The sequence below is a fragment of the Typopeltis vanoorti genome, chromosome 22 (genome assembly GCF_054136105.1).
Source record: "Typopeltis vanoorti isolate ZY-2024b chromosome 22, IOZ_Tvanoo_1.0, whole genome shotgun sequence".
Taxonomy (NCBI): Eukaryota; Metazoa; Arthropoda; class Arachnida; order Uropygi; family Thelyphonidae; genus Typopeltis; species Typopeltis vanoorti.
The window spans coordinates 4,028,198-4,054,062 of record NC_143570.1 but is presented as its reverse complement, the minus strand read 5'-3'; the positions used below and the strand labels follow the sequence as shown (position 1 = coordinate 4,054,062).

Genomic DNA, 25,865 nt, shown 5'->3' with positions numbered 1-25,865 from the left:
TGTTGGTAACTTGCTACCTTGGCAAGGAGTGCCCTGGTGTTGTACCACCTTACCCCAGTCCTGAAGATACTTTCAGGCGCAAACTTTGTTTGCTCACACTTAGATAAAGGATTAAACTAAATTTATTATACTCTAACCAAGTGAAAAATAAACTTTCAAGGTGGCAAAATATTCTGGAGGTTGTTCAAGAAGCTTAGAAATGGAGGTAACAGTGCTGTAAAAGGAGTTAAAGATGATAAAGGTGACATGAAAACGGTAGAAAAAAATATCCTTGAAGTATGGAGTAATTACTTTGAAAAATTGCTAACTGAAACAAGCAATGATAGCACAGTGGTAAAAAAACACTCAACAGGCATACAGTCAGGAATACATATCCATACTTGAAGTAGAAAAAGCCATCAAAACCCTGAAATGTAGAAAGGCAGCAGGAGTAGATGATAATTGACCAGAAATGCTGAAGTATGGTGGTATGAAAGTCTTACAGTGGCTACACTGCATAGTTCAGAAGGCCTGGACAGAGGGACGAATTCCCGGTGATTGGAGTAGAGCTCTCATTGTACCCATATATAAAAAGGTAAATAAAACTGAATGTGAGAATTACAGAGATATTTCCCTATTGAGTGTTCCTGGCAAGATTTATCCAAGTATACTTGAGAAACGGTTGAGAAGAATTGTGGAAGAAAAGCTTGGTGAAGAACAAGCTGGATTCAGGCTAAATAGAAGCTGTCAGGATCAGATCATCACTTTACGATAAACAGTTGAGATATCATGAGAATATAACAAAGATCTGTATTTAAGTTTTGTCGATCTGGAAAAGGCATACGACAAGGTGCCAACAGAGAAGCTATTCAATACACTACAGTTATATGGTTTCAATGGGGCATTATATCAAGCAATATGCAGTCTTTATTTGAGTTGTAAGTCAGCAGTTAGAATTGAAGGAAGTACAAGATGATGGTTTAATGTTAAATCTGGTGTCAGACAAGGATGTACATTATCCCCTGTGTTATTCATCATCTATATGGATCACATTATAAAGGAAAGTGGTATTAAACACGATATCAGAATTGGAGATGTTAATGTCAGCTCTTTGCTTTATGCAGACGATGTTATACTTCTAAATAAATCTGCTACAAGTCTGCAAGATTCCCTGACTAAATTGAATAACTGTTGTAATAGATATAGAATGAAGTTCAGCAATAAAAAGACAAAGACAATGAAAATAGGCAGAATCATGGAAAATGTGAACTGTGTTGTGAATGAAGGACTTGTGAAACAAGTAAAACATTTCAGCTACTTAGGCACGATTTTTACTGAAGATGGTAAATTAAATATAGAAATAGACAACAGAATCAACAAAGCTGGTACGGTAGGAAGTCAATTGAATAAATTCATATGGAATAAGAGAGAAATTAATCTGAACACTAAATTAGCTGTATACAAGACAGTGTTCAAACCAGTTTTAACTTATGGATCTGAGAGCTGGGTCAGAAGTAAAACACTTGATCAAAGATTAGAGACAGCAGGTATAAGAGTCCTGAGAAAGATTAGAGTCATGAACAGATGGCATGAATGGCAATATCGTATTAAAAACGAGGATATTAGGAAACAACTTGACATTGTTAGCAGAGCTAATCTCAGGTGGTATGGTCACTTAAACAGAATGGGAGAGGAAAGATTAGCAATACAAATATTCTCTGTGAGATTGGCAGGAAAATGACCCAGAGGAAGACCAAGATATAGGTTGATTGATATGGTACAAAGTGCCTTGTACCAAGATCTGATAATGTTGGAGTCTTGACAAGTAACAGACTGATTTGGAGGAAAGTTGTAGATAGGAAGTTGGTAATGATATAAATTTTTCCTGTAGTACTATCATATCCTGTAAACCTCTTGAGGGTACATGGTAGGAATTTGATGATGACAACTTATAAGGTGCCATAAAATGAACACAAAGAAGTATAAATCATGGCAATCACAAGGGTTTTTGTGTACAATGAATGGGTTTATTATACTGTTAATTACTGTAAATTTTTTTTTCCCATTAAATTAAAATATATGAAAAATTTTTTATTTTTCAAAGTCCCTTCAAAAGTTCTGGGGCAGTTATTATAAAGAAACTGGGAATGCTAGCATGTTGTTTTGTAACCAAATATGTACATAGATGTCATTACATGACACATGCTGAAATCTACCAAAGTTATTGCATTACCTCAGTCACCCACAGTGCTTTGAAGAATGAACAATGTTTTTCTGAGTGTTCTGATGTCAGGAATTAATGAAATGATGTGTATGTGTTCTCTGAGTTTTGTGTTACCCTTGGCACAATAGCCATTGAAACATATCAAATGCTTAAAACAGTTTTCAGGAACAATTCCTTCAATTGCTCCAAGACATTTGAGTGGTTCAAAAGGTTTAAAGTTTGACCAGCTTTATTGAAGTTGATTCAACTCTATTGAAGATGACTCTAATTCTGGATGCAACCAGCATTCTGCACTCATGATTTGATGGCTCATGTTGTTTTCAAAAAAGTGAACAGTCTATTCAAGAACTAGCCTGTGAAACAGGAATCTGTTGGATCCTGCCACCACATTCTGATGGAAGGTTTGGAAATGAGGAAGATTGCTAGAAAGTTTGTGCTGAGGCTCTGGCTCATTCAGTTCATTTAACTTGCGAGTGTCTGGCTCAGAAGAATATCATTGTACCTCATCCACTCTCTTCACCAGATTTAGCCCCACCTATGACTTCTTTTTATTCTCTAAACTAAAATCTGTATTTAATCAATGAAGATTTCAAGACATAAATGAAATTAAACAGGATGCAACAGAGCAATTTAGAACTGTTCCTTCAGAACAGTTCTAGAGATGTTTCCGATATCTGAAGCATCTCTAGAACTGTGTTTGGCTGTCCTGCAGTGAAGTTCTCAAGAGGTTATATGAACTCCAAAAGGAAGTTGAGCTGTTTCTAATTGATATGAAAAGTGATCCTGTCCCATTATTTCCAGGATAAGAAATAGATAGCCAGGCTGGCATATCTCAGCAAGATATTTTCTTACATAAACGAGTTGAATTTAAAACTTCAAGGTCCAGATACAACAAAATTTAATTCTTGAAACAAGATCGATTCATTCAAAAAGAAACTCAAACTCTGGTTTAATATGATTGCAGAAAGAAATAATGAAATGTTTCAGTCGTACTCAGATTATATTATGGAAGCAGGTGATTTCTATTCACAGAATTCAGTGTCAGATATTGCAGTCCACTTGAAGTTGTTGTTTGAAAAGTATTATCCCGAACATGAGGGATAATACTTTATTGAACACAAAGATGCAGCCCTTTCCCCATGAAGAAACCCTTCAACTTATTGAATTATCATCAGACAAAGGACTGGAAAGTACTTTTAATTCTGTGAGTAATTCAAAATTTTGGATAAGAATGAAAAATGAATATCCAAATTTACATGAAATATCAATGAGATTTCTTCTTTGTTTTTCCACCACATATCTTTGTGAAACTGCATTTTCTGTCATGACTGTGCTTATAACGAAACAGAGGAAGCACCTGCAACTTTCTCACTGTCTCCATTTGGCTATCACTTCAATTCATCTCAGAATTATAAGCTGACCGATAGAAAACAGCAACAAAACTAGCCTAACTAAAACTTTCAGAAATTCAGTTGTAGTAAAAGAAACTTTTTCAATGACTTATAATTGCTGCGTTAAAGTGCCGCATTTTTAAATTCAAAATATTAATTAGTGCTGGAACTAGTGTTTCGAATTGATTCATACATTTTTATTTATTAAATTACATACTTTGCATATATAAATATTTGGCGTGCATATGTGATAATACCATGTTTATTCAAATATAATTCTCACTTTTTTTTCCCCATAATTAAAGCTAAAAATTTGTGGCACAATATATATGCGGGGATTTTTGGAAACCCAAACAGCGTCATCTTCTTTCCTATTATTTCGAGCAAAAATTACCAGTAATTTACAAGACTTGAGATACATAATGAACAGTCCTTCACGAATGACTAATGAGAAGTGAAAGCATAGCACGAAACAGACAGCAATTGTAGGCCAGTAGAGATAGAGCAGCTACGAGGATGGTCTGAAAAGTTCTCGGCCTAAATGAAGAAATGAATTTATAATTTCAATTTTATTTTTATTTTTCAACATAATCTCCTTCAAGACTAAAACATTTGTTCCCACGATGCTCCAGCGCCATTTTCCCTTCCCTACAGTGGTTCTCAGTAAGATCTGCAAACCCTTCCCCCCTACACATACACACAGCTGCAAATACCTCTTGATTCAAAGAAAAACACTAACCAGCGAGGATAGAGTTTTTAGTTTTGGGAGGAGATAGAAGTCAGAGGGAACCAAATCTGTAGAATAGGGTGGATGTTCCAACAATTCATAGTGCAGATTCCTTAATTTTCCCATTGCCAAAGCACCTTTGTGGGCATGTTCATTGTTCTGATGAAAGAAGATTTTTTTTTCTTCTGCAAACCGGGTCTTTTCTCACCAATTTTTTCGTCTAGTCTGGTTAAAAGATCGGAATAAATAAATAAATTCCGTGTGATGATACAGCGTTTCCCTTTTATGCGGGAGTTCACGGTACCATCTAGTCCCCCCCTCCCCCCAATTTTATCCGGGCTACAGAACTGGCATAGGCTATGGCTGAGGAAGATCCTTGAGCTCCTCACGTTGTTGATGGGAATCGAACCTAGGACACTCCTTCCCTAGGCATATGGTTGCAAAGCGCAAAGCCACTAGGCTAACCTTGCGGACAAAGATCGGAATAATATTCCCTGGTTGTTTTACCCTTTTCAAGATAATTAATAAACAAAATGCCTTTAGCATCCCAAAACACTGATGCCATGACCTTTCCTGCTGATGGAACCGACTTTGTCTTCTTTGGTGCTGAACAACCGGCTTCTGTCCACTGTTTGGATTATGGTGTGTAATGGTGAATCCAAGTCTCATCCATAGTAATAAATCTACACACAGAATCAGTTTTATTCTTGTTAAAACACTCCAAGCACTGTTCAGAGATTTTCATGCGAGTGCATTTTTGATATGCTGTGAGCAAGCATGGCATCCATCTTGCGCAAAGCTTTTTCATTTGCAATTCTTCATGCAAAATATATCCTGCATGTTCTTTTGAAATGCCTATTGTCTCAGCAATTTCACACACTTTGACTCGACGGTCATCCAATACCATATCGTGCACTTAATCAGTGATTTCTTATGTTGTTACACTTTTTAGAGGTCCTTCACGTGGATCATTTTCAAGGCTGGCACAGGCACGTTTAAACTCAGCAGCCAATTTGTTAATTGTCGAAAACAAAGGAGAAGAGTGTCCATAAACGTTTATGAACTTCGAATGAATTTCTTTTGGCTTTAAACCTTCTTTTACAAAGAATTTTATAACCGCACGATACTCAATTTTATCCATTTCAAGGAATACAGAGAGCACTTTTGTTTCAGACAGTTGTATAAAACAAATTACTTGATAGAATGACTTGCAATTTCACATGCATGCTTATGACAGATGTACCAACTTAGAAAAAAAAAAAATTTTTACCGATAGTGTTGCCATCTATGGTCGAGATCGAAAACTTTTCAGCCCTCCCTCATATATTATATTTTTAAGTGTTTACATGGTTATATAATCTACAAAGTGCATAGATTTTAAATAATGCTAATTCATGTTTGGTAATAATTATTTTCTATTTACTAAATTAGAATTGCAAATCATTCGACACATTTTCTTTGATTATTCTAATTTTTTGATTTGGGGGTGTATTTTAAATAAATTAAATTTTAGAATTTTTTAGCAGACCTTATATGCTATAAATTTATTAATATATCATTATATCATCAGTCTGTTTGGCCAAATAAGCTATGGATTTGAATCCTGCTTTGGGCATGAATGTCTGTGATGGTCTTTAGGTGAGAGATGAATTTTGTGAGCCAGTGTTTGACTACCACACCACTTGGATGCCTGAAGTGTCTTGAAAAAGTTCCATGTTTGGTCTAGGGCATGGTTTTTAGATGAAAAATAAATGTAATAACTGGTACTAAAATGTATAACTCAAGGTTTTACAATCATTTTTGTGGTTTGGGAATCATAAAAAAATAAAATAAAAATAAATAATAATAAAAGTATGTAAATCAACAGGTCACTATGTAAATGCATATGAAAAATACTCGTAATGGCAACACTTGTGTCTAATGCCATGGCACCTCCACCAATGCTCTTGTAAAGTCTATCCCTATTATCATATATAATGGAAAGGCGCATAATTTACTTTAATTTTTTAAATTAAAAATTTTTTTTTTTTATCCCATATTCATGTATTTTATACAGCACCTTTTCTTGGTTGTTATAAAGTTCACGTTTGGAAATATTCATACAATTTAGTAAATGCATTGGCGATGCTTCCTCGATATCACAGATTTTGCAGATGGAGAAGACTTTTATGCCATTGCTAAATTTTATTGGTCATGTATGGCCAGTCTTGAGGCGAGAGATCATGGTAGTGGCACAACAATTAAACTTGGAGTTGATGCTAGCTCCTGGTTTTCCTGCTGAATACCAGTGGTGAGTCATGTCCTGGAGAATCATTCTTTTCATGTTTTCTTTTTGAGTGGTTTTAAAAAGATTGAAATCTGTGGTATCACTGGATGTTGCAGCCATTTTTGCTACTTCATCTGCAGTTTCATTTCCCTTTAATCCCACATGGGATGGGATCCATTGGAAAATTATTTTGGAATCCTTATGTAGTTTGTTTTTTGCTATGTCTCCAAGTATTAATATTTCTTGATGGCTAGAGTAGCAGTTCTTGAAGGGCCACTAAGGAATCTGTAAAAAATATAATTAACTGAGTTTAGCTTGTAGATTTTATTGATTAAATCTGAATGTTACTCCAATATGTTTCGCTGTCTGTATTGCTGACAGATCTTAATAACTATTGGAAACATCTCAGATCCTTTATTTTGTGTTAGATATCTCTTGAAGGTGCTGTCATCCATTGAAAACAGTGAAACATGTCAAAGTAACATTCAGTTTTAATCAGCAATGTTAATCCAGTTAATTTTTCATGGTTGATATAAACTACTCGTAGTTAATGAATTAAAGCAATACTGTAATATTGAAGTAGTGCTAAAAAATTGTACCAAACCCTTGCAATGAGGAACCAATGAAATTGTGAACAAGGAGGATTGTTCCATTGAACAGAATCATGCCTTTTCAAAAAAATTAACAATATCTAGTAAATTAACTTTGAAAATATCTAGACTAAAACAAATTATTAGATAGATGATGATAGAATCTTAAAAAGGTTAAAGTGATTAGAGAAGCATCAGAAGCATACAAGAAACAAAAAAAATAAAAAGCACTAAATCATGTAAGATATTGTGTAACAATAATCTGGTAGGCTAAAAAAACTACTATAAAAAGGATATTATATAGTATTGTTATGACGTTTTGTTATCCTTTTGTTTTTATCTTTACTATCCTCTCGACTCCGTCATTTATGTTATTGCCCTTTTCTTATCTTGTTTGCTATTTCTTTACTTAATTAGTTGTTTACCTTTTATCTACCCTTTCTTAACTAATCCAGTATTCTATCTTTCTTAAATTCAAAGCTTGTCTAACACTGTACCTTACTTATGCATAATTATCCCTTATAATTTAAACTCTACAATCAAATATTCTCTCCTTCAGTGCTTCGCAGTCCTATTGGCCTCTCTATGTCCTAAACAAACAATCTGAAGAAGTTTACCATATAAGTATTAACACATTTATATTTATGCTGCGCCAGCTAATACCTAGGTAGAAAGAATTCTTGTTTCAGGGTGACCCCTTTAGAGAGTTAATGATTATTTGATCAAGCATAAATTATCCCCCCCCCCCCTGCTTGTCCTTTCTTTCTTACAGTCGTGGCTTACTTATTACATTAGTATTCATGGGTTTATCCCGCTTGGTTCATTGTTATTTTTATGAGCAGTAGTTTTGAATTCATGTAATATAGGCAGATCAGGCAAGTACATGGATGAAACAATTTAATGAACTTGAAGGTGATACACTATAATACATTTCAAAACAGGATAATATGGTTACACTCAACTCAGATCAAAAGTTCTAATTAACTTGTACTTATCACACATACTAAATCTTAATAACCTTAAATACAATCATAAAGTAAAATTCATAGATTATCATTAAGCCATTCGGATACACGTGGCTATCAGTGAACACATCAGCACAATTACACTTTTAGTTTAACATAATCTTGTATCTTTCGGCCTCTTGGGCAAACAATTCTTAACACTGTCTCGGACACGTATCTAGTTGTAGGCTACTCTTACAGTTCTTTAAGTTCAGTCCAATTTAAACGTTCACACAGGAAATTCACTCTCTTCTTACAACTGGAATTAGTATTTCAAAAGTCTACGTTACCATTTCTATCCTCGAATTCTTAAAACTTGTTCCCGCCTTGTCTAATCATCAAGGCCTTCAAATGTAGTCGCTTTGGAGGATATCTTCCGTAGATCTTTGCGAGTAGAATCTCCGCGCGAACGTGGGAGGTGGCACGGTAATGTCGCCTTGAATGGACGGCTCAATTTAGTCCCTCCGTCATACGACAACATCACAGCTATCCTAGAACACGGACATAGCTTGGCCCAATACGAACGCTACAATGAACGAACTAAGTGCCTTCCGCGACTGGCCAGAGACTTCCCTCCTACAACGAGCAGGACCACTCCGAGAGATCAGGAATCCAGGAAGAAAAAAAGATCTCGAATCTTCATGCAAGGCCTTTTTGTTTAATTTTCTCTTCTCGGTAAATCTCGATATTTGCGATACGCGCCAACTCGGTCATGTGTGTCCATGTCAATCTCATTAGCTCCCTCTATTATTTTTTCGCACGTGTGTCTGCCTCCTATTCCTGGAAGATGCTTAGGTTTCCCTTTCCAATACTTTCATAATGCAGGACAGTAAAAGTGACCCTTGAACCCTGACTCACAGGCTTTACTATTTCAGTGCAAGAGGCTGGGTTTTTCAAATGGATTTTGCCAGCTTACATGGATTTCTATTATCAGGCCCAGACTTAATACAGATTATATTTAAACACTTTATACAATTTTATACAATTCCTTATTTATTTTTTTTTCTATTGCCAACTTATTTTTTCTATTGCCAACGTTCCATGTTCTCTGCCTTAATGTAGAATAGAATTAATTCTTAGAGTAGAATTAATGTTGTGACCTGAATATTCCAATATAAACCTTTTTAATGCTTATTCAGGACACAAGAGTATGAAGATTCAATTATGAAAATGAGATTGATGACTAAGTTTTCCACATGCTAAAACCACAAAAATTTAATGAATGCAATTGAAAAGCAGAAAAGAAAAGTAAAAGGTGGTAGTTCTGGTAGGAAAAATGATTTTTCTGGTGATAAATGCATTATAAGAAAGAATATGAAATGACTGCTGGAAGAAACAAGAAAGAAGACCGAGAAAGTGAAAATAGTATGTTACCTAGATATGATAACATGGAATTAAAAACAAGGGCTATAATTGCAAATTTGATGCAATGCATAGCCTATATAGAAAGAATGGCTGCAAGTTTGAAGCCCTCAAAACAGCCTAAACTTGAATACATTTGGTATCAGACGGCTGGAAAAATTATTTATTGGTATGAGACTTAATAAGGACAATCAGGGAAATTAGTTTATGATGGGAAGAATGGTAAGAATCTGTGCATAAGAGTAACTAAGTTATGCAGCTATATTAATGATACAAATATGCGTAACAATGGTGATTGTTATGCTTAAAAAAGGTGAGTGTCGTATTCATCCAGTTTGGACTTAAGTATCAGTAAGGATGTCTGTATGAGTGAACCATTACATTTGAACAAGCGTCTAATCTGAAAGTTCATAACTTAACAGTATTAATAACACCAAACAAACTATTTTATTTAAAAAAAAAATAAAAATAAAAATGATTAACTGGCTTAAATTTTGCTGGACTTCAAACCAGCATCTTCAGATCATAAAGCAGCATGTTATAGTTAACATGCGACAATGCATAAGCGAAACAGTTCAAATTGTAACAGACAAAAGATCTCAAGTCCTAATTTAGCACCCTCTAATGTTGTAAAAAAATAGTATTATAGCTATGTAGGAGTTGATCTTAAGATAAGTCTCCCAAATGTTTGGCAAATGAATGCAGCCATATTTGTTCAGGTTAGAATTCTTCATAGCCATGGCTGACTCTAAAAAGAATCTTTCTGGTCTGTAACAACTTCTAAATAGCACATTGGTTTTCTTCCATCTAATTCTGTGTGAAGGGGGTATCCAAAGCATGGTCTGTCAGTCCTAACTTGCCATAATGATAATGGTAGCAAACGTATTATTTATGTTCTCCAAGGGAGATGTTTACAGATCTTCCCGTCTGCCCATAGTAGGCCAAGTCACAGTTGCAAGGAACTTCATACATTCAAGGATATGCTAGAGGATGGAGCCTTAGGAGAGTGGATCGGAGTTGCTAATTTAACATGTGGTGTGAAGGCCATGTTTATTAGTATTTTGGCCATCTTTTCTGATCTCTCTCTGACAAAATAGTAATGTTTTGTTTTTGTGTATTACAGGAGGCAGAATTAATGGAGCTATGTAGTAGTATTTTATCTGTTTTGCAAGAATTGAAGCCATTTACCAAGAAAATATGGCACAGATATTTAAGTTCTGTGTTTAAGAGCTGTGTTCATCAGAACACATCATTCAGGCTCTGTGTGTAAGTGTTTTTAAAATACCATACTGTTCTGCTGGATGATGTGATTTTTATGTAGATATCTTCCTGTTTGTGTATATTGGCTTTCTGTAAATGGAAAAAGTTAGTGATCCATCTGAAGGGCAGGTGACTAAATGTGTCAAGAAAAGGCAAACAGTTATTAAATATGTAATAGTTTTCTAGATAATCCTACTTATAAACTTGCCACAGTTATAGCTAAGTCTCTTGCCTCCCTTATTGGCAACTCCTCTACTTTTGTAAAAAAATTCAGTCCATTTTAAATCATTAGTTAAAAATCACATCCTTAAAAATTGAAACATAATGGTTAGTTTTGATGTCACTTCTTTATTTACTGATGTATCACTAATAGAGACTTAATTTAATAGCATCTAAATTCCCCCCCTGATATCTTTGAATTATTCAAATTTACAATGCAAGCAGGTTACTTTACATGGGGAGGAAAAATCTATCAACTGATTAATGGTACTGTTTTGTGTAGACTCCCTCTTTCTCCCTTTAGCTAACTTTTATATGGAACACTTTGAAAAATAAATAGTTACCACAGCTACATACAAGCCCCTGGTGTGATTACACTTTGTTGATGATGTGTTTGTCATTTGGCCCCATGAATAAAGACACCTTGGATTTTGTTACCTACCTAAACAGCCAACATCACAAAATTTACTTCACAGTAGAAAAAAGAATCTAATAACTGTTTGCCTTTTCTTGACACATTAGTTACCTGCCTTTCAGATGGATCACTATCTTTTCCCATTTACAAAGCCAGAAAGTGATTATTGCCTGAATATAACATTTTCTTGTAATAATTATTTAGAAGAACCTCTGTGTGTGTGTGTGTGTGTGTGTGTGTGTGTCATGATACTTTTCTAATTCTTCTGCCAGTTCTGTTGATATTAAGTTGGAGTTTGTTCAGTATCTGACTTCACTCTTCCCAGATGAAAATAATGGGCAATTTAATTGGGCAATACCCCCAGTCTGCATGGACAGTACTATTGCAGGCAAAACTGGATAGGAATTATAATTGGTTAGAGAATATCATATGTTGTGGCTTCAGATTTATTAGCATTAGTGAGACCTAGCTCTCAGAATTAGATGTAGAACTGGTATTGAGTGTAAAGGGAACAGTATTTTTAGGAAGCCTAGAAAGATAGGAAAAGAAGAGGGATGGGAGTGTGATGCTGATGATATCAGATTATTTGAATCCATTTAGGGTAAAAAGCTATCATTGCAATATTAGTAAATTTTCCATTAGCAGTGAGTTTGAAGCTGTATAGTGTGGGGTCTAACAAGATCAAATGCATGATGGGGTGTTACAGATTATAGATCAGCTTCTAGTGACAATGAAATTCATCACCTAATGACTCTGATATCAGTCATTATGGGTGACTTTAATTATTTGAACATTCTCTCATAGAGAATGTTCAAATGGCTTGCCTTTGGAAGTTGTATGTACAGGTAGTGTGTAATGAACTAAAGAGAAGGTGTGATGTGCTATGAATGATAAGTTGCCTTCCTTCAATGAGTCCCTGATTCTCTGGAGGTCTTTTATAGTAATAATAATAATAGCATTGATAAAAGAGGTAGCAGGTAGATGATGAACAACTTTGTGTGCACTTTCTGCATTAGTGGTAAGTTTGATAGGAAAGAAAACTTGCCACCAAGTTAATAGATGGGAGAAAGACCAAAGGATGGTATTTTGTTCAGTACTCCTGAATGAATGACATTAGATGAACAAATTCCTTGGAAATATCAAGAGAAACTGCATAAATTCCCTTCAGAGATTATGGATTTTCCTGCCACATGGGGGCTTTCTTCTGTTATTTTAAACAGATTTAGGACAAGGGCAATGGTGATAGTTCATTTGCAAATTTTAATTTCCCTTCTTAGGAGTAGGCTATATTCGCTAAATTTCAAGCCTATGTTAGATGGCTGAAGAACATCATGATATGTAGAGATGACACAGGTAGATATTAATTCTGAGACATTTTGGGGATTAGAAAGATACTGGTAGAAGCAGAGTCTTTAAGAACCTGCTTAGTCAAGATCTTTTGAGTAAAATTATGGATATCGTCTATAATTTTTACTCATTAAAGTGGTAGTGAGTGAGATTAAAGAACAGTATGTTTGATTACACTTTTCAATCAAGTTGAAGAGCATTTCAAAGCAGTGGCTATTAATGAATGCAGACCTGAGTGTAACAGTAAAGGAAAGATAGCTTATTGTTTCTTTTTATCAATTAATGAGATTTATTATTAAATATTAATTTTATAATACATCATCATCATCATCAAATTCCTGCCATGTACCCACAAGGGGTGTACAGGATATGATAGTACTACATGAAAAAATTATATCATTACTAACTTCCTATCTACAATTTTCCTCCAAATCAGTCTGTTACTTGTCAAGACTCCACCATTATCAGATCTTATATTTCTATCATCTAAGGCACTTTGTACCATATCAATCCACCTATATCTTGGTCTTCCTCTGGGTCGTTTCTCTGCCAACCTGGCAGAGAGCACTTGTTTTGCTAATCTTTCCTCGCCCATTCTGTTTAAATGACCATACCACCTGAGATTAGCTCTGCTAACGCATTCCTGGATGCAGACAATGTCAAGGTCTTTCCTAATATCCTCATTTTTAATATGATATTGCCATTGATGCCATCTGTTCACGCCTCTAATCTTTCTCAGGACTCGCATATCTGCAGTCTCCAGTCTTTGGTCAAGTGTTTTACTTCTGACCCAGCTCTCAGATCCATAAGTTAAAACTGGTTTGAACACTGTCTTGTATACGGCTAATTTAGTGTTCCGACTAATTTCTCTCTTATTCCATATGAATTTATTAAATTGACTTCCCACCATACCAGCTTTGCTGATTCTGTTGTCTATTTCCATATTTAATTTACCATCTTCAGTAAAAATCGTGCCTAAGTAGCTGAAATGTTTTACTTGTTCCACAGGTTCTCCATTCACAACACAGTTGACATTTTCAATGATTCTGCCTATTTTCATTGTCTTTGTCTTTTTATTGCTGACCTTCATACCATATCTATTACAACAGCTATTCAATTTAGTCAGAGAATCTTGCAGACTTGTAGTGGATTTATTTAGAAGTATAACATCATCCGCATAAAGCAAAGAGCTGACATTAACATCTCCAATTTTGATATCATGTTTAATGCCACTTTCCTTCATAATGTGATCCATATAGATAATGAATAACAGAGGGGATAATGTACTTCCTTCAATTCTAACTGCTGACTTACAACTCAAATAAAGACTATGTATTGCTTGATATAATGCCCCTTGATATAACACCATATAACTGCAGCGTATTGAATAGCTTCTCTCTTGGCACCTTATCCTATGCCTTTTCCAAATCGACAAAACTTAAATACAGATCTTTGTTATATTCCCATGCTTTCTCGACTATTTGTCGTAAAGTGAAGATCTGATCCTGACAGCCTCTGTTTGGCCTGAATCCAGCTTGTTCTTCACCAAGCTTTTCTTCCACAATTATTCTCAACCGTTTCTCAAGTATACTTGCATAGATTTTGCCAGGAACACTCAGTAGGGAAATAACTCTGTAATTCTCACATTCAGTTTTATTTCCCTTTTTATATATGGGTACTATGAGAGCTCTACTCCAATCATCGGGAATTCGTCCCTCTGTCCAGGCTTTCTGAACTATGCAGTGCAGCCACTGTAATACTCTTATACCACCATACTTCAGCATTTCTGGTCGAATATCATCTACTCCAGCTGCCTTTCCACATTTCAAGCCTTTGATGGCTTTTTCTACTTCAAGTATGGATATGTATTCCTGCCTGCATTCCTAGTCAGTGTTTTTTACCACTGTGCTGTCATCACTGCTTACTTCATTTAGCAGTTTTTCAAAGTAATTACTCCATACTTCAAGGATATCTTTTATTCCAGTTTTCATGTCACCTGTATCATCTCTAACTCCTTTTACAGCACTCTTTCCTCCATTCCTAAGCTTCTTCAACAACCTCCAGAATATTTTGTCACCTTCTTGATATTTATTTTCTATATTCTTGCCAAAGTCCTGCCATGACTTTTGTTTAGCTAGTTTTACACAGTGTTTAGCATTCTTGCATTTGTCTCTATATTCTCTAAGAGCACAAGCTGACTTATTTGACAGGAACTTTTGATATGCTTTCTTCTTTTCCTTCACTGCCACTTTAACTTCCTGTGTCCACCAGGGAGTTCTGATTTTTCTATCCTTGCAGACAACCTCACCACATGCCTCTCTGGCTGAATCAATCAGTGTTTTCTTGAAGGTTTGCCACTGAATCTCCAAGGTTTGGTTTCTGTTCTCAAACTCTTTCATTTTTCCTTCAATAATCTTTGTGTATTTTAGTCTACAGTTCACATCTGAGAGCTGCTCAACTTTTATTCGCTTTAAAACTTATATGTTATTCTTTTCAATATGATTTTATAATACGGTACTACATTATGACTTTTCTCATTAAGGTAATGAAGATGATGATGACGATGATGATGAGAAAGATGTTGATGGTGATGAGAGTGAAGGAGAGGATGAAGATGAAGATGGTGAAGGTAATATTGAGAATTGAAAATTATTTCATATAATCATTTGAAGCATTTACACAATCTGTTCTCAGATAGACCTTAATTATGTGACTTGTAAAAAAAAAAAAAAAAAGTGCCAGCTGAAAATTTATTGAGAATGGAAATAACATAGTTGAATTTTGGAAGTTTAATTTTATTATTATATGAATTTGTCTTTACATGTGTTATTTACAATTTTTTTTTTTATCCTTGGTGTTTCATTGTAATATTGCCTTTTATAGGATAACCAAGAACTACAATAAAAAAAATAACAATCCGTTTAAGACGTAGTATTAAGATAATTGCAGCATAAGTTTGCTGCTCTATAACTAATATTAATAGCCTACTCTTTTAATAAGTCAACAGCTAATTGACTTATTAAAAGAGTAGCATGTCAAACAAAACATTGTAGTTTGCAGTTAATTCCTCCTTACACTTCATCATATATATGGTATTTCTTTAGAGTAACAAAGCAGACTTTTTGCTTCAAGCTTTGTGTCAGCTGGTAACTGTTCATCATGAGATGGAACTTCAACTTACGTTCTGTCTGATAGATATTGTATACATCATCTCTTATGGTTAGGCAGAGGATAAACTGGATAGTCTGATTCTTCATGTTATAGTGAGGAGTGGTTATAGGTTGTGTATTTTGTTGGTTTCTAGTAGGTCTGTTTTTGTGCAGGTTATTAGGATGATTTAATACTTCCATTGCACAAAGGCTAGTATGTGTGATGTGATGCATCACAATCACAAAGTTATGTCTTCTTCCTCCCCACACTTTTGCAATATATTGTGGCTTACTAAAGTTTGCAGTTTTGTACCATTATAAAACTTGTGCATGCTTGTTTTAATCTTGTTCTGCCTGGTTATCTTGCACAGTGGAATATCTATAGTCAGATGTTTTAAACAATATAAAAATGCATTGTAAACTCCGAAATATTTTTTTAAATATACTTGAAATTAAATCCTTCATTGATATGAGAGATGTTGGAAAAATAGTGAAACTTGCACAATGCTGCTCTGCTCTAATGACCTTGACAATTCATCCTGTGTAAAGTTGCTTTTGTGTTCCATTATATGTGTTTTTGGCTGTTCGACAACCTAATTTTCATTTGTATTTTAAGGCAAAAATTTACTGTAATATTTTGTGTAAAGCTTGGGGAGAAATGGTCAAAAGATGTTGTAGAATGCATACAAAGCAAAGCAGTGTATTTAGGTTGGCAAAGTCCATTAAAGCCAGAGAAAAAATGCTGGTTGATAGCTGTTTTGAAGCAAAGACAAAGCAGCACTGTTAAAGATCTGACTATCCAGAGAGTTGATGTTGGAGTAAAAAATACACTGCATAAATTGTCTGTTGCTTTAAATGTCGTTGGAAAGGGTCTATGTTCTTACAATCAGATTAAACATGACCTGAGTGTGTGTGTGCCATAATGAGTTCTTGCTGATGGGAAAAATAAATAAATGTACATGGAAGTCTGATTTTTTTGCCTTCCGTAATTACCCCTGTTAAATCTTTGATTAAACACTATTAACCCAGAATTGAAATAGTTGTAAAATGTTTGGAAACACCAAAACTCATTTCCAAAGAAATTTCTGGTAATACATTCCATACATAAAAATAAAAAACAATCTCCTTGCTTACTTGCACACCACTTTTATTATAGGATGCTCTCTCCTTCTTTCCCTCTCTCCATTTTATGAATAATCCACTCTGATTTGATTTGGTAACATTTCCATGCCATTTTTTAAACATTCTTATCATATCATATCTCCTCTGCATATCCACCAGATAAGCAGAGGAGATGTAGGCTAGAGGCTTTGCAAACCAGAAATTTTCTACTTAACTATATAATTAAAATTTCCAAGTACCACTGTTGTCTTATTTACTTATCTGTGGACTCTTTCTCTGCAGAGTCTCATTATTTTGGAAACCAGGCAACCAAATATGTGTACAAATAATCCAGGTCTAGTCTCCTCAAGGCCTTGTACATTGGAATATCACTCTACTTATTTTACTTGTTGATGGCCTCATCATGATTACACAATATACTGTGTGATCTTGATACTTGTTTGTCTCTTAGACCTTAGGTGTCTGTTAACCATCACTAGTGCTCTCATGAATGGATTCATAATACAACTCCAATCCAAAAGAGAGGAAACTGGACACAAATGATTGGTATCAATGGATATGATTTAATTCATAAATAGTGAAATGCCTCAAACCTAAATGGAGAAGTTACTGATATTAAGGTGATTATCATATAATTATCTCCATATTAACATGGATTCAGGCCAGAAAAGATGTTGGAAATGCTTGATGACTTCAGATAGCATTATTTTAAAAGTCAACCATTGACCACAGAGCCAAGAATAATCACAATTAAAAACTACAAAATCCCAGTTGATTTCTCCATGTACTAAGATTTTTTCTTCATTTGTTGCACTTTAGAAATAGTAATGATAGTTACAGACTCTGTCCCAAAAAACTAAGTGTAGTGCCATTCCATTTTACTTGCATATCCTCATTCTGTGAGCATGGTGTTTCTCTATCATTGAGAGGACTTTAGTTCTCTTTTAAGATTGTTTATACATGAAAGTTTTTATTACGTTCCTAGAATGATTACTTCTATCTTGTCATTTTATCTTTAGAAAAGAAAGCAAATTTTCATTTAATTTGGTTTTCTCTTTCAGTCTGTGATGAAATAATTTATTATGGAGCAGTCTTATTATAATTAAAAACACAAGTAACTTACACAGGAAAAAAATATATTTATTGGTATCGGTATTGCAAACAGTCTCTAAGAGGTATTCTCAAGATAATTATCATCTGTATGTAAGGCTACTATTTTAAGCAAAATAAATGACTAAAGGCAATGCATTTAGAATGGAGGGGAAAAAATCATTATGTATGATTTATCTCTGCACTCTGTATATGCTTGAAACAATTAGAATTCACTATACAAACTCTTAATAGATTATGATATATATTTAAAAAAAAAAAAAGGGAATTTTTTTTAATTAACAACAGGTAGCGAGGGTCGAAGATGACTGCCCAAAAGTGTCACTTTAGACGGTCAGTCTAGTTGGTTGAGTAGATTGTGTCTGTTTTCCAGCCCAAAAGGCGTGGGTTCAAATCCCACTATAACAGGGGTGTTCGTGAATTTCTTTGAGTGATATTATAACATACTCAAATCTTGTTACAGTGGAATCTTAAACAAGTTTGAATAGTGTATTCTACAAGACTTGACCTCTCCAGCTGCACATAGTACCTAGCACCTTGAGAGTAGGCCTTGAAATAAACATAATACCAGTAGTTTTTTCCCTTGTAAGTTACTCAGTTTTTAATTGTAATTGCAATATATCTTTTGCATAAGTTTTTTTGAAATAAAGATTTTTTTTCATCTTCAAATTCTTGACGTATCCTTAACAAGTGTACAGGATATTATGATACTACTACATGAAGAACTTACATCATTACTGACTTCCTATCAACAGTATTCCTCCAAATCAATCTTATCTGTCAAGACTCCAACATTATTAGATCTTATATTTCTATCTTCTAGGGCACTTTTTACCATATCAATCCACCTATATCTTGATCTTCCTCTGAATCTTTTTGCTAATCTTTCCTCTCCCATTCTGTTTAAGTGACCATACCACCTGAGATTAGCTCTGCCAACAATGTCAAGTTTTTTCCTAATATCCTCGTTTTTAATATGATATTGCCATTGATGCCATCTGTTCATGCCTCTAATCTTTCTCAGAATTCTCATATCTGTGGTCTCTAGTCTTTGATCAAATATTTTATTTCTAACCCAGCTCTCAGATCCATAAGTTAAAATTGGTTTGAACACTGTCTTGTATATAGCTTCTTTAGTGTTTTGACTGATTTCTCTCTTATAATCTATATAAATTTATTCGGTCAACTGTATGAAGATTCTTATTAAGTTACCTTTTATCAATGAAAGTCACAAAAGCATGATCCCAGATACAGAGATCAAGGATGTTAGTGAAGCTTTTAGTTTGCAGAAGAGAAAAGTGAAAGAATTAATTGTTATTACAGGAACAAATGATTTGAATGATGTGAGAACTATGAAATGTAAGATGATATGAAAGAGGTGTTGAAAAAGCAAAAATGAAGAGTAAGGAAGTCAAGATTGTGAGTCTGCTCCTTTAGTATGATAGGACAGAGCTGAGAAGAAGGGCAGTGATTTCTAACGAGTCAATGAGAAGATTGTGCAGGAGGAATGGTGTGCAGTTTATAGATGTGTGGAGTGAATTTGATGGATGAAAGAACTACTGTATATTCTGGCATATAAGTCGACTTTTCAGCATACAAAAAAAAGTACTAAATTTTTTAGGTTGACTTATACACTGGGGTGCTTAAGGATCAAAGCTGATAACTGAGAGGAGACCTCCATATAGCCTTTAAAGGAATGCGGAGAACCGACAAGCGCTTCTGACCTAATATCCAATCCTCACCTTCTCGTGGTGCACCCTGTTGGCTATCTACCTGGATACTGATTGAACGAGGATGGGCTGGCAATTTGGGATTTAGCCAACCAAATTATATTCTTATTGGCTTTAACCAATATACTAAATGATGGTACAACATAACAAAATTTCATACCGGCTGGGGTGTCACCCGGTTAAACAAAGCCCCTGTTGTTTTTGCCAGGGAACCAGGGCGAACAGCAAAAAGTCAGCTACTGGAACAAATCTGAAAGCACACCCCAATTCAACATCATCATCCTGAGAAAGACGTGAACAGATGGCATCAATGGCAATATCATATTAAAAACGAGGATATGAGGAAAGAACTTGACATTGTCAGCATCCAGGAATGCATTAGCAGAGCTAATCTCAGGTGGTATGGTCACTTAAACAGAATGGGCGATGAAAGATTAGCAAAACAAGTGTTCTCTGCCAGGTTGGCAGGAAAACGACCCAGAGGAAGACCAAGATATAGATGGATTGATACGGTACAAAGTGCCTTAGACGATAGAAATATAAGATCTGATAATGTTGGAGTCTTGACAAGTAACAGACAGATTTGGAGGAAAATTGTAGATACGAAGTTAGTAATGAGTACTACATGAAAAATGTAAATGTTGCATGTAGTACTACCATATCCTGTTACACCCCTTGAGGGTACATGGCAGGAATTTGATGATGATGAACTTCCTAGCGTACCAGCGTTGTTGATTCTGTTGTCTATTTCCACATTTAATTTACTATCTTCACTAAAAATCGTGGTACTAAGTAGCTGATATGTTTTACTTGTTCTATAGGTTCCCCGTTCACAACACAGTTGACATTTTCAACGATTCTGCCTATTTTCATTGTCTTTGTCTTTTTATTGCTGACCTTCATACCATATCTATTACAACAGCTATTCAGTTTAGTCAGAGAATCTTGCAGACTTGTAGCGGATTTATTTAGAAGTATAACATCATCCGCATAAAGCAAAGAGCTGACATTAACATCTCCAATTTTGATATCAGCTTTAATACCACTTTCCTTCATAATGCGATCCATATAGATATTGAATAACAGAGGAATGTACATCCTTGTCTGACATGAGATTTAACATTAAACCAGCTTCCTGTACTTCAATTCTAACTCCTGACTTACAACTCAAATAAACACTAAATATTGCTTGATATAATGCCCCAAAAATAAACATTTGTTTATTTTTTTCTGGTAGAGCATGAAAAGCTGTGTGACACAAGCTGCATGTGGCTCGCTAGCCATGTTGTGCCACCCCAGTCTAATCTGTATACCCTTACTAACCACACTCTCACACAGCTTCCAATTCAATTAGCATTTCAGAATAATGAGCAAATTATTCATTTAGCTTTTTTTAACATTTAGAATATGAATGCTAGTGATGATTAATTATACGCGGGCTGTTCAATAAGTAATAAGACTAATTTTACTGTCGCGAAACCACTCATCACAATATTAATTTCTGTGGAATAAAGAAATGTTGCTGTCTGATTAACAAAAGAGGTTGATAGATGGCGTATACGGGCTGATGTGCCAAGTGACTAAACACAAGCTTGTTTCGGCACGCCTAAGAGCCGCGACCAGTCGTTGAAATGGAAGCATCCTTGGAACAACGCTATGCGATTAAATTTTGTGTGCATTTGCAAAAATCGGCATCAGACACTTTTAATATGATACGAGAAGCTTTCCATGATGAAGCAATGTCGAGGGCAAGTGTTTTTCGCTGGCATATAACTTTTAAGGAAGGAAGGCAAAATGTGGAAGATCTTGAACGTGAGGGAAGACCTTCAACGTCCATCAAGAGCCAATGATCAACCCAGCAGCTATTATCATCAAGGAGGATCACAGAATTACAGTATGCCAGCTGCATGTTGTCCTGAATATTTCTGTGGGAAGTGTTCACTCAATCATGGCAGAACATTTGGGACTGAAACGTGTTTGTGCCCGATGGATTCCCAAACTCTTGACACCAGAGCAAATGCAGCATCAAGTGGATATGCACAGAATGGAAAGAAAGACTGGAAGAAGAAGGTGACAACTTCTTAAAACGCATCATTATAGCAGATGAAGCTTGGTTGTATCACTATGATCCTACAATGAAACAACAAAGCAGTGAATGGAAGCATCCGTCTTCGCCTATCCCCAAGAAAGCAAAAACTGTAAAACTGTAAAAACAAAAAGCATTATAGTTATGACTATAATGTTTTTTGACTACGAAGGCATTGTTTACCAACATGCTGTAGAACCTGGGAATACTGTAAACGGCTCATACTATGCGGATGTTTTACGGACAATGGTACAGCACGTCAAAAGGAAGTGTCCATTGCTGAAGAATGGCTTCTTATTGCACCACGATAATGCAAGGCCACATATTGCTGGTTGTGTAGTGGACAACATAGATATCCTACCACACCCTCCATACAGTCCTGATCTCGTACCATGCAATTTCTGGCTGTTTCCTCAGCTCAAGAAACCACTACAAGGCCACCATTTTGAAAGCAACAAAGCATGTGTAAAAGCTGCGGAGGCAGTTTTGAAAGAACTCTCAAAAAAAAGACTTTTACATGTGTTTAAGAAGTGGATGCAACATTGGGACAAATGCATCGCGTCTCATGGTAGTTACTTTGAAAAAGACCATGTAAATGATGATGATGATTAAAGGTAATCTGTTTTCTGTATAAATATATAGTCTTATAACTTATTGAACAGCCTACGTAGCTACTATATTAAGCCTAATATCAAAGGTGGTTCTTAAACATCTGGTTTCTTAGTAAGGATGGTTTAAAGTCAGTGACAGATAGTTAAATAAGAAATATGAAAATGTTTCACATATTTGATTTGAACAAGTATTGTCTGTTTGTTGCTTATTATATGGCATTTGACCATATAAATAAACTTTGATAGATGAAGAGGATGAAGATGAAGTCAATGTTGATGATGAAGAAGAGGATGATGATGATGTCGATGAAGATGTTGATGATGAGGTGATATATTCTGTTATTGTTGTCTGTGATAGAATATGCTTATTTTTTAAATTTAGATCTTATAATTTATCTAATTTGATTAAAATGAAAAACCAACACTACTTTCAATTTTTGGCAGTATATATGGCTAAGCCTGAAGCAAATTAGGATTAGCTATAAGTATGAAATACATGAAGATATAATGCTCAAAATACCGAATTTGCTGGCGTATAAGATGCATTTTTTTTCTTTGAAGATAGGCTGAAAAACAGGGTGCGTCTTGTGCGCTGATATTCAGTTTTTTATTACTTTCATATCTGGAAATTTTCTCTGTTCCAAGTAATGCGATTTCTTCCTTGCAGTGTGTGAGAGCATTCCAGTTATGTAGAGTTCAGTGGATGCCAATGTGCTGTCATAGACGATCACAGCTGTGTTCCTGTTCGTTTAAACTTTCCAGTTGTTGTTGCAGTTGTTGTGAACGGTGATAAATTTCTACTGTTAACTTTTCTTTAAATTTCTTGGCAAATTATGGCTGAAAAACGTCGGCATTGCTACAGTATTGCATACAAGGTGTGATTGCATATGCCAAAGAACATGGAAACAGGACTGCAGAGAGGCATTTTGGGCTACTCCCAACTGAGAAAATGATAAGAACTTAATGGAATCAGGAGAGGATCTAAAAAAAGCAACTCACAATAAACATAACCTGTGAAGTGGAACTGCAAAATGGCAGAACTGAATACTTGGATTATAGACCACAGAAAAGCGGGATTTTCAGTGTCTACAAATTGAATTTCATTGATTCATTATTAATGCATGGAAATGAGAAAATTTTGAACTTGCGCAAATAAGAAACATGGATGAGGTTCCGCTGACTTTTGAGGTGCCCTCAAACAAAACTGTAGATTCCAAGGGTGCAAAAAGTGTTACTGTTAAAAGTTCTGGGCATGAAAAAACTCACTACATGGTTGTTTTATCCTGTGCTGATGGGACAAAATTGCCGCCACTATTGATTTTTAAGAGGAAAAAAACTGCTTAAAGGATCAGTTTCGTTCTCACAGAACAGATGTTAAAAACTCAGTTAGCTGTAATTCCAGGAGGTCTAGCTAGTCAGCTTCAACCTTTAGAGGTCTGTATTAATAAACCATTTAAGGGATTTATGAAGGGGAAGTGCAACAGCTGGATGCAGTATTTAGATTTTGAGGTCATGCCATCAGGATGAAGGAAGAGGCCTAGCATTTCGTAAGTTTGTGAGTGGGTCAAAGCTTCATGGGATGCTCTGAAAACTGAGACAGTGCTTAAATCATTTAAGAAGTGTGGCATTAGTAATGCACTGGATGGTACAGTGGACAATTTGTTGTATGAGGACTCAGATTCTGATTTAGAAGAGGTTTCAAGTGTCTCTTCATTTAGCTCTGGAGATGAATTTCTGGGTTTTGACGAAGAAGATTAAAAGGTGGGTACTCTTTCCTACTTAGATTAGGTATTTGTTGAAAGTAGACCTACGTATTACTTTATATTTGAAATACTGTAAATTCATTATAATATTCAGTGATAACATTTTTTTTTCCTAAAAAATGTATACAAAAAAGGGGGTACATCTTATACGCTGGCAAATACGGTAATTTGGCAAGTTTAAAATTTTCAGAGACATTAGCATTAGTAATATTTGCTGAGCTCTTTCTTTTATTCAAATAATAATGAAAGAGCATTAATGAATCCATCATGGCACTATGGTTATTGATTAAATGATTAAACTTTGTAATCCAGATTAGCCAAAAACTTCATACTGGTGGTGGGGAGAGGAATGAATGGAGAGTAATTATACTGAAGATGCAGAGTTCATTGTTTTATTATGAGCAGATAAATGTTATTCGCCTTATTTCTGTTTTGATCACCCAGGCAACATTCTTTAGGCTAGCAGTTAAGCTTCATCCTGTGGTACATTTTATTAATTACTTCAGGTAACAGCAGTTGCATAGCTATTGTCACCTAAAGGAATTAATAAAAAGCTCAAATGATAAAGGTTATATGATTGTTTTATATTTGTGTCCAGAGTCAAAACTTGTTAAGGCAAGCCCAGACCCTATTTGGTTGCAGATGATGGGACAACTAAAGTTCAGGTTCTCATTGTTCTATTAGTAACTGAACTGTAGCAATTCTTGAAGTCCTTCAAAACTTTCTCTAATTTGTAGTTGTTTTTTGTTCAGTGGATTGGATGTATGCAACCCATATCTAAGTTAATTTTTGTTAGCTTTACATTGGTTATTTAGTGTATTATGTTCTCATATTATTATTATTATTATTATTATTATTTGATACCTCCAGGGAGTCCAAGGACTCATCGAGGGAGAGTGTGCCAACAGCATCGAACGATTGGACCCCTTCCAACTACTAACTGTGCTTAAACTTACTTAACTGAGCCATTAGTAGCAGAGGCCCTACCAACCGACCAACCTTTGCTGGCAATATGCTCCAGAGTTATTTTGTGTATTGCAACTACTGGGTGCTCTTCCACTCCATTCTGTGTTGAGCTTACTGTATAAAACAAATATTATCCAATGATGGCAGTGTTTCTTTCTAAAGTTGATCAAGCCTTGCCAGTTTGAGAAAGTGGGAAGAATGAATCCTTGGAGTAACTACACAAATTTCAGTTTCAAGGAAAGTTTAAAGGAAGTGAAGGTAGTTACAGTATTATACCTTACCAATAATAACTTCTCTCTCTCTTTTTTTAAGGTATGTTATTTTTATAAGGGATGACTAGTCATTTTGTTTGAGTTTTTTATTGTTTTTAGTTCTATTTTCATTACATCTATATTAGAACAGGATTCGATGTGCTTAAAAAAAATCCATTGCATTGAACAGGTGCTGAGAACGAAAGAATTAGACTATACAAAATGTCTATTACAGAAAACTGTTGATAAAATTGCTAACAACAAAATTGCAAAGGTAAAATACAGTATAGTGA

The 25,865-nt window shown here is 35.1% G+C and overlaps 1 protein-coding gene across 1 annotated transcript in view; it reads left to right on the top strand.

The window, feature by feature from the left end:
- Positions 1–25,865, top strand: part of Mapmodulin (acidic leucine-rich nuclear phosphoprotein 32 mapmodulin) — a 201,675-nt gene that overhangs the window by 122,036 nt on the left and 53,774 nt on the right. The window contains exons 5-6 of the mRNA XM_090411838.1: positions 15,327–15,413; positions 22,839–22,918. Of these exons, the coding sequence (XP_090267964.1) occupies positions 15,327–15,413; positions 22,839–22,918 (167 nt within the window). The remainder of the gene's footprint in view (positions 1–15,326; positions 15,414–22,838; positions 22,919–25,865) is intronic.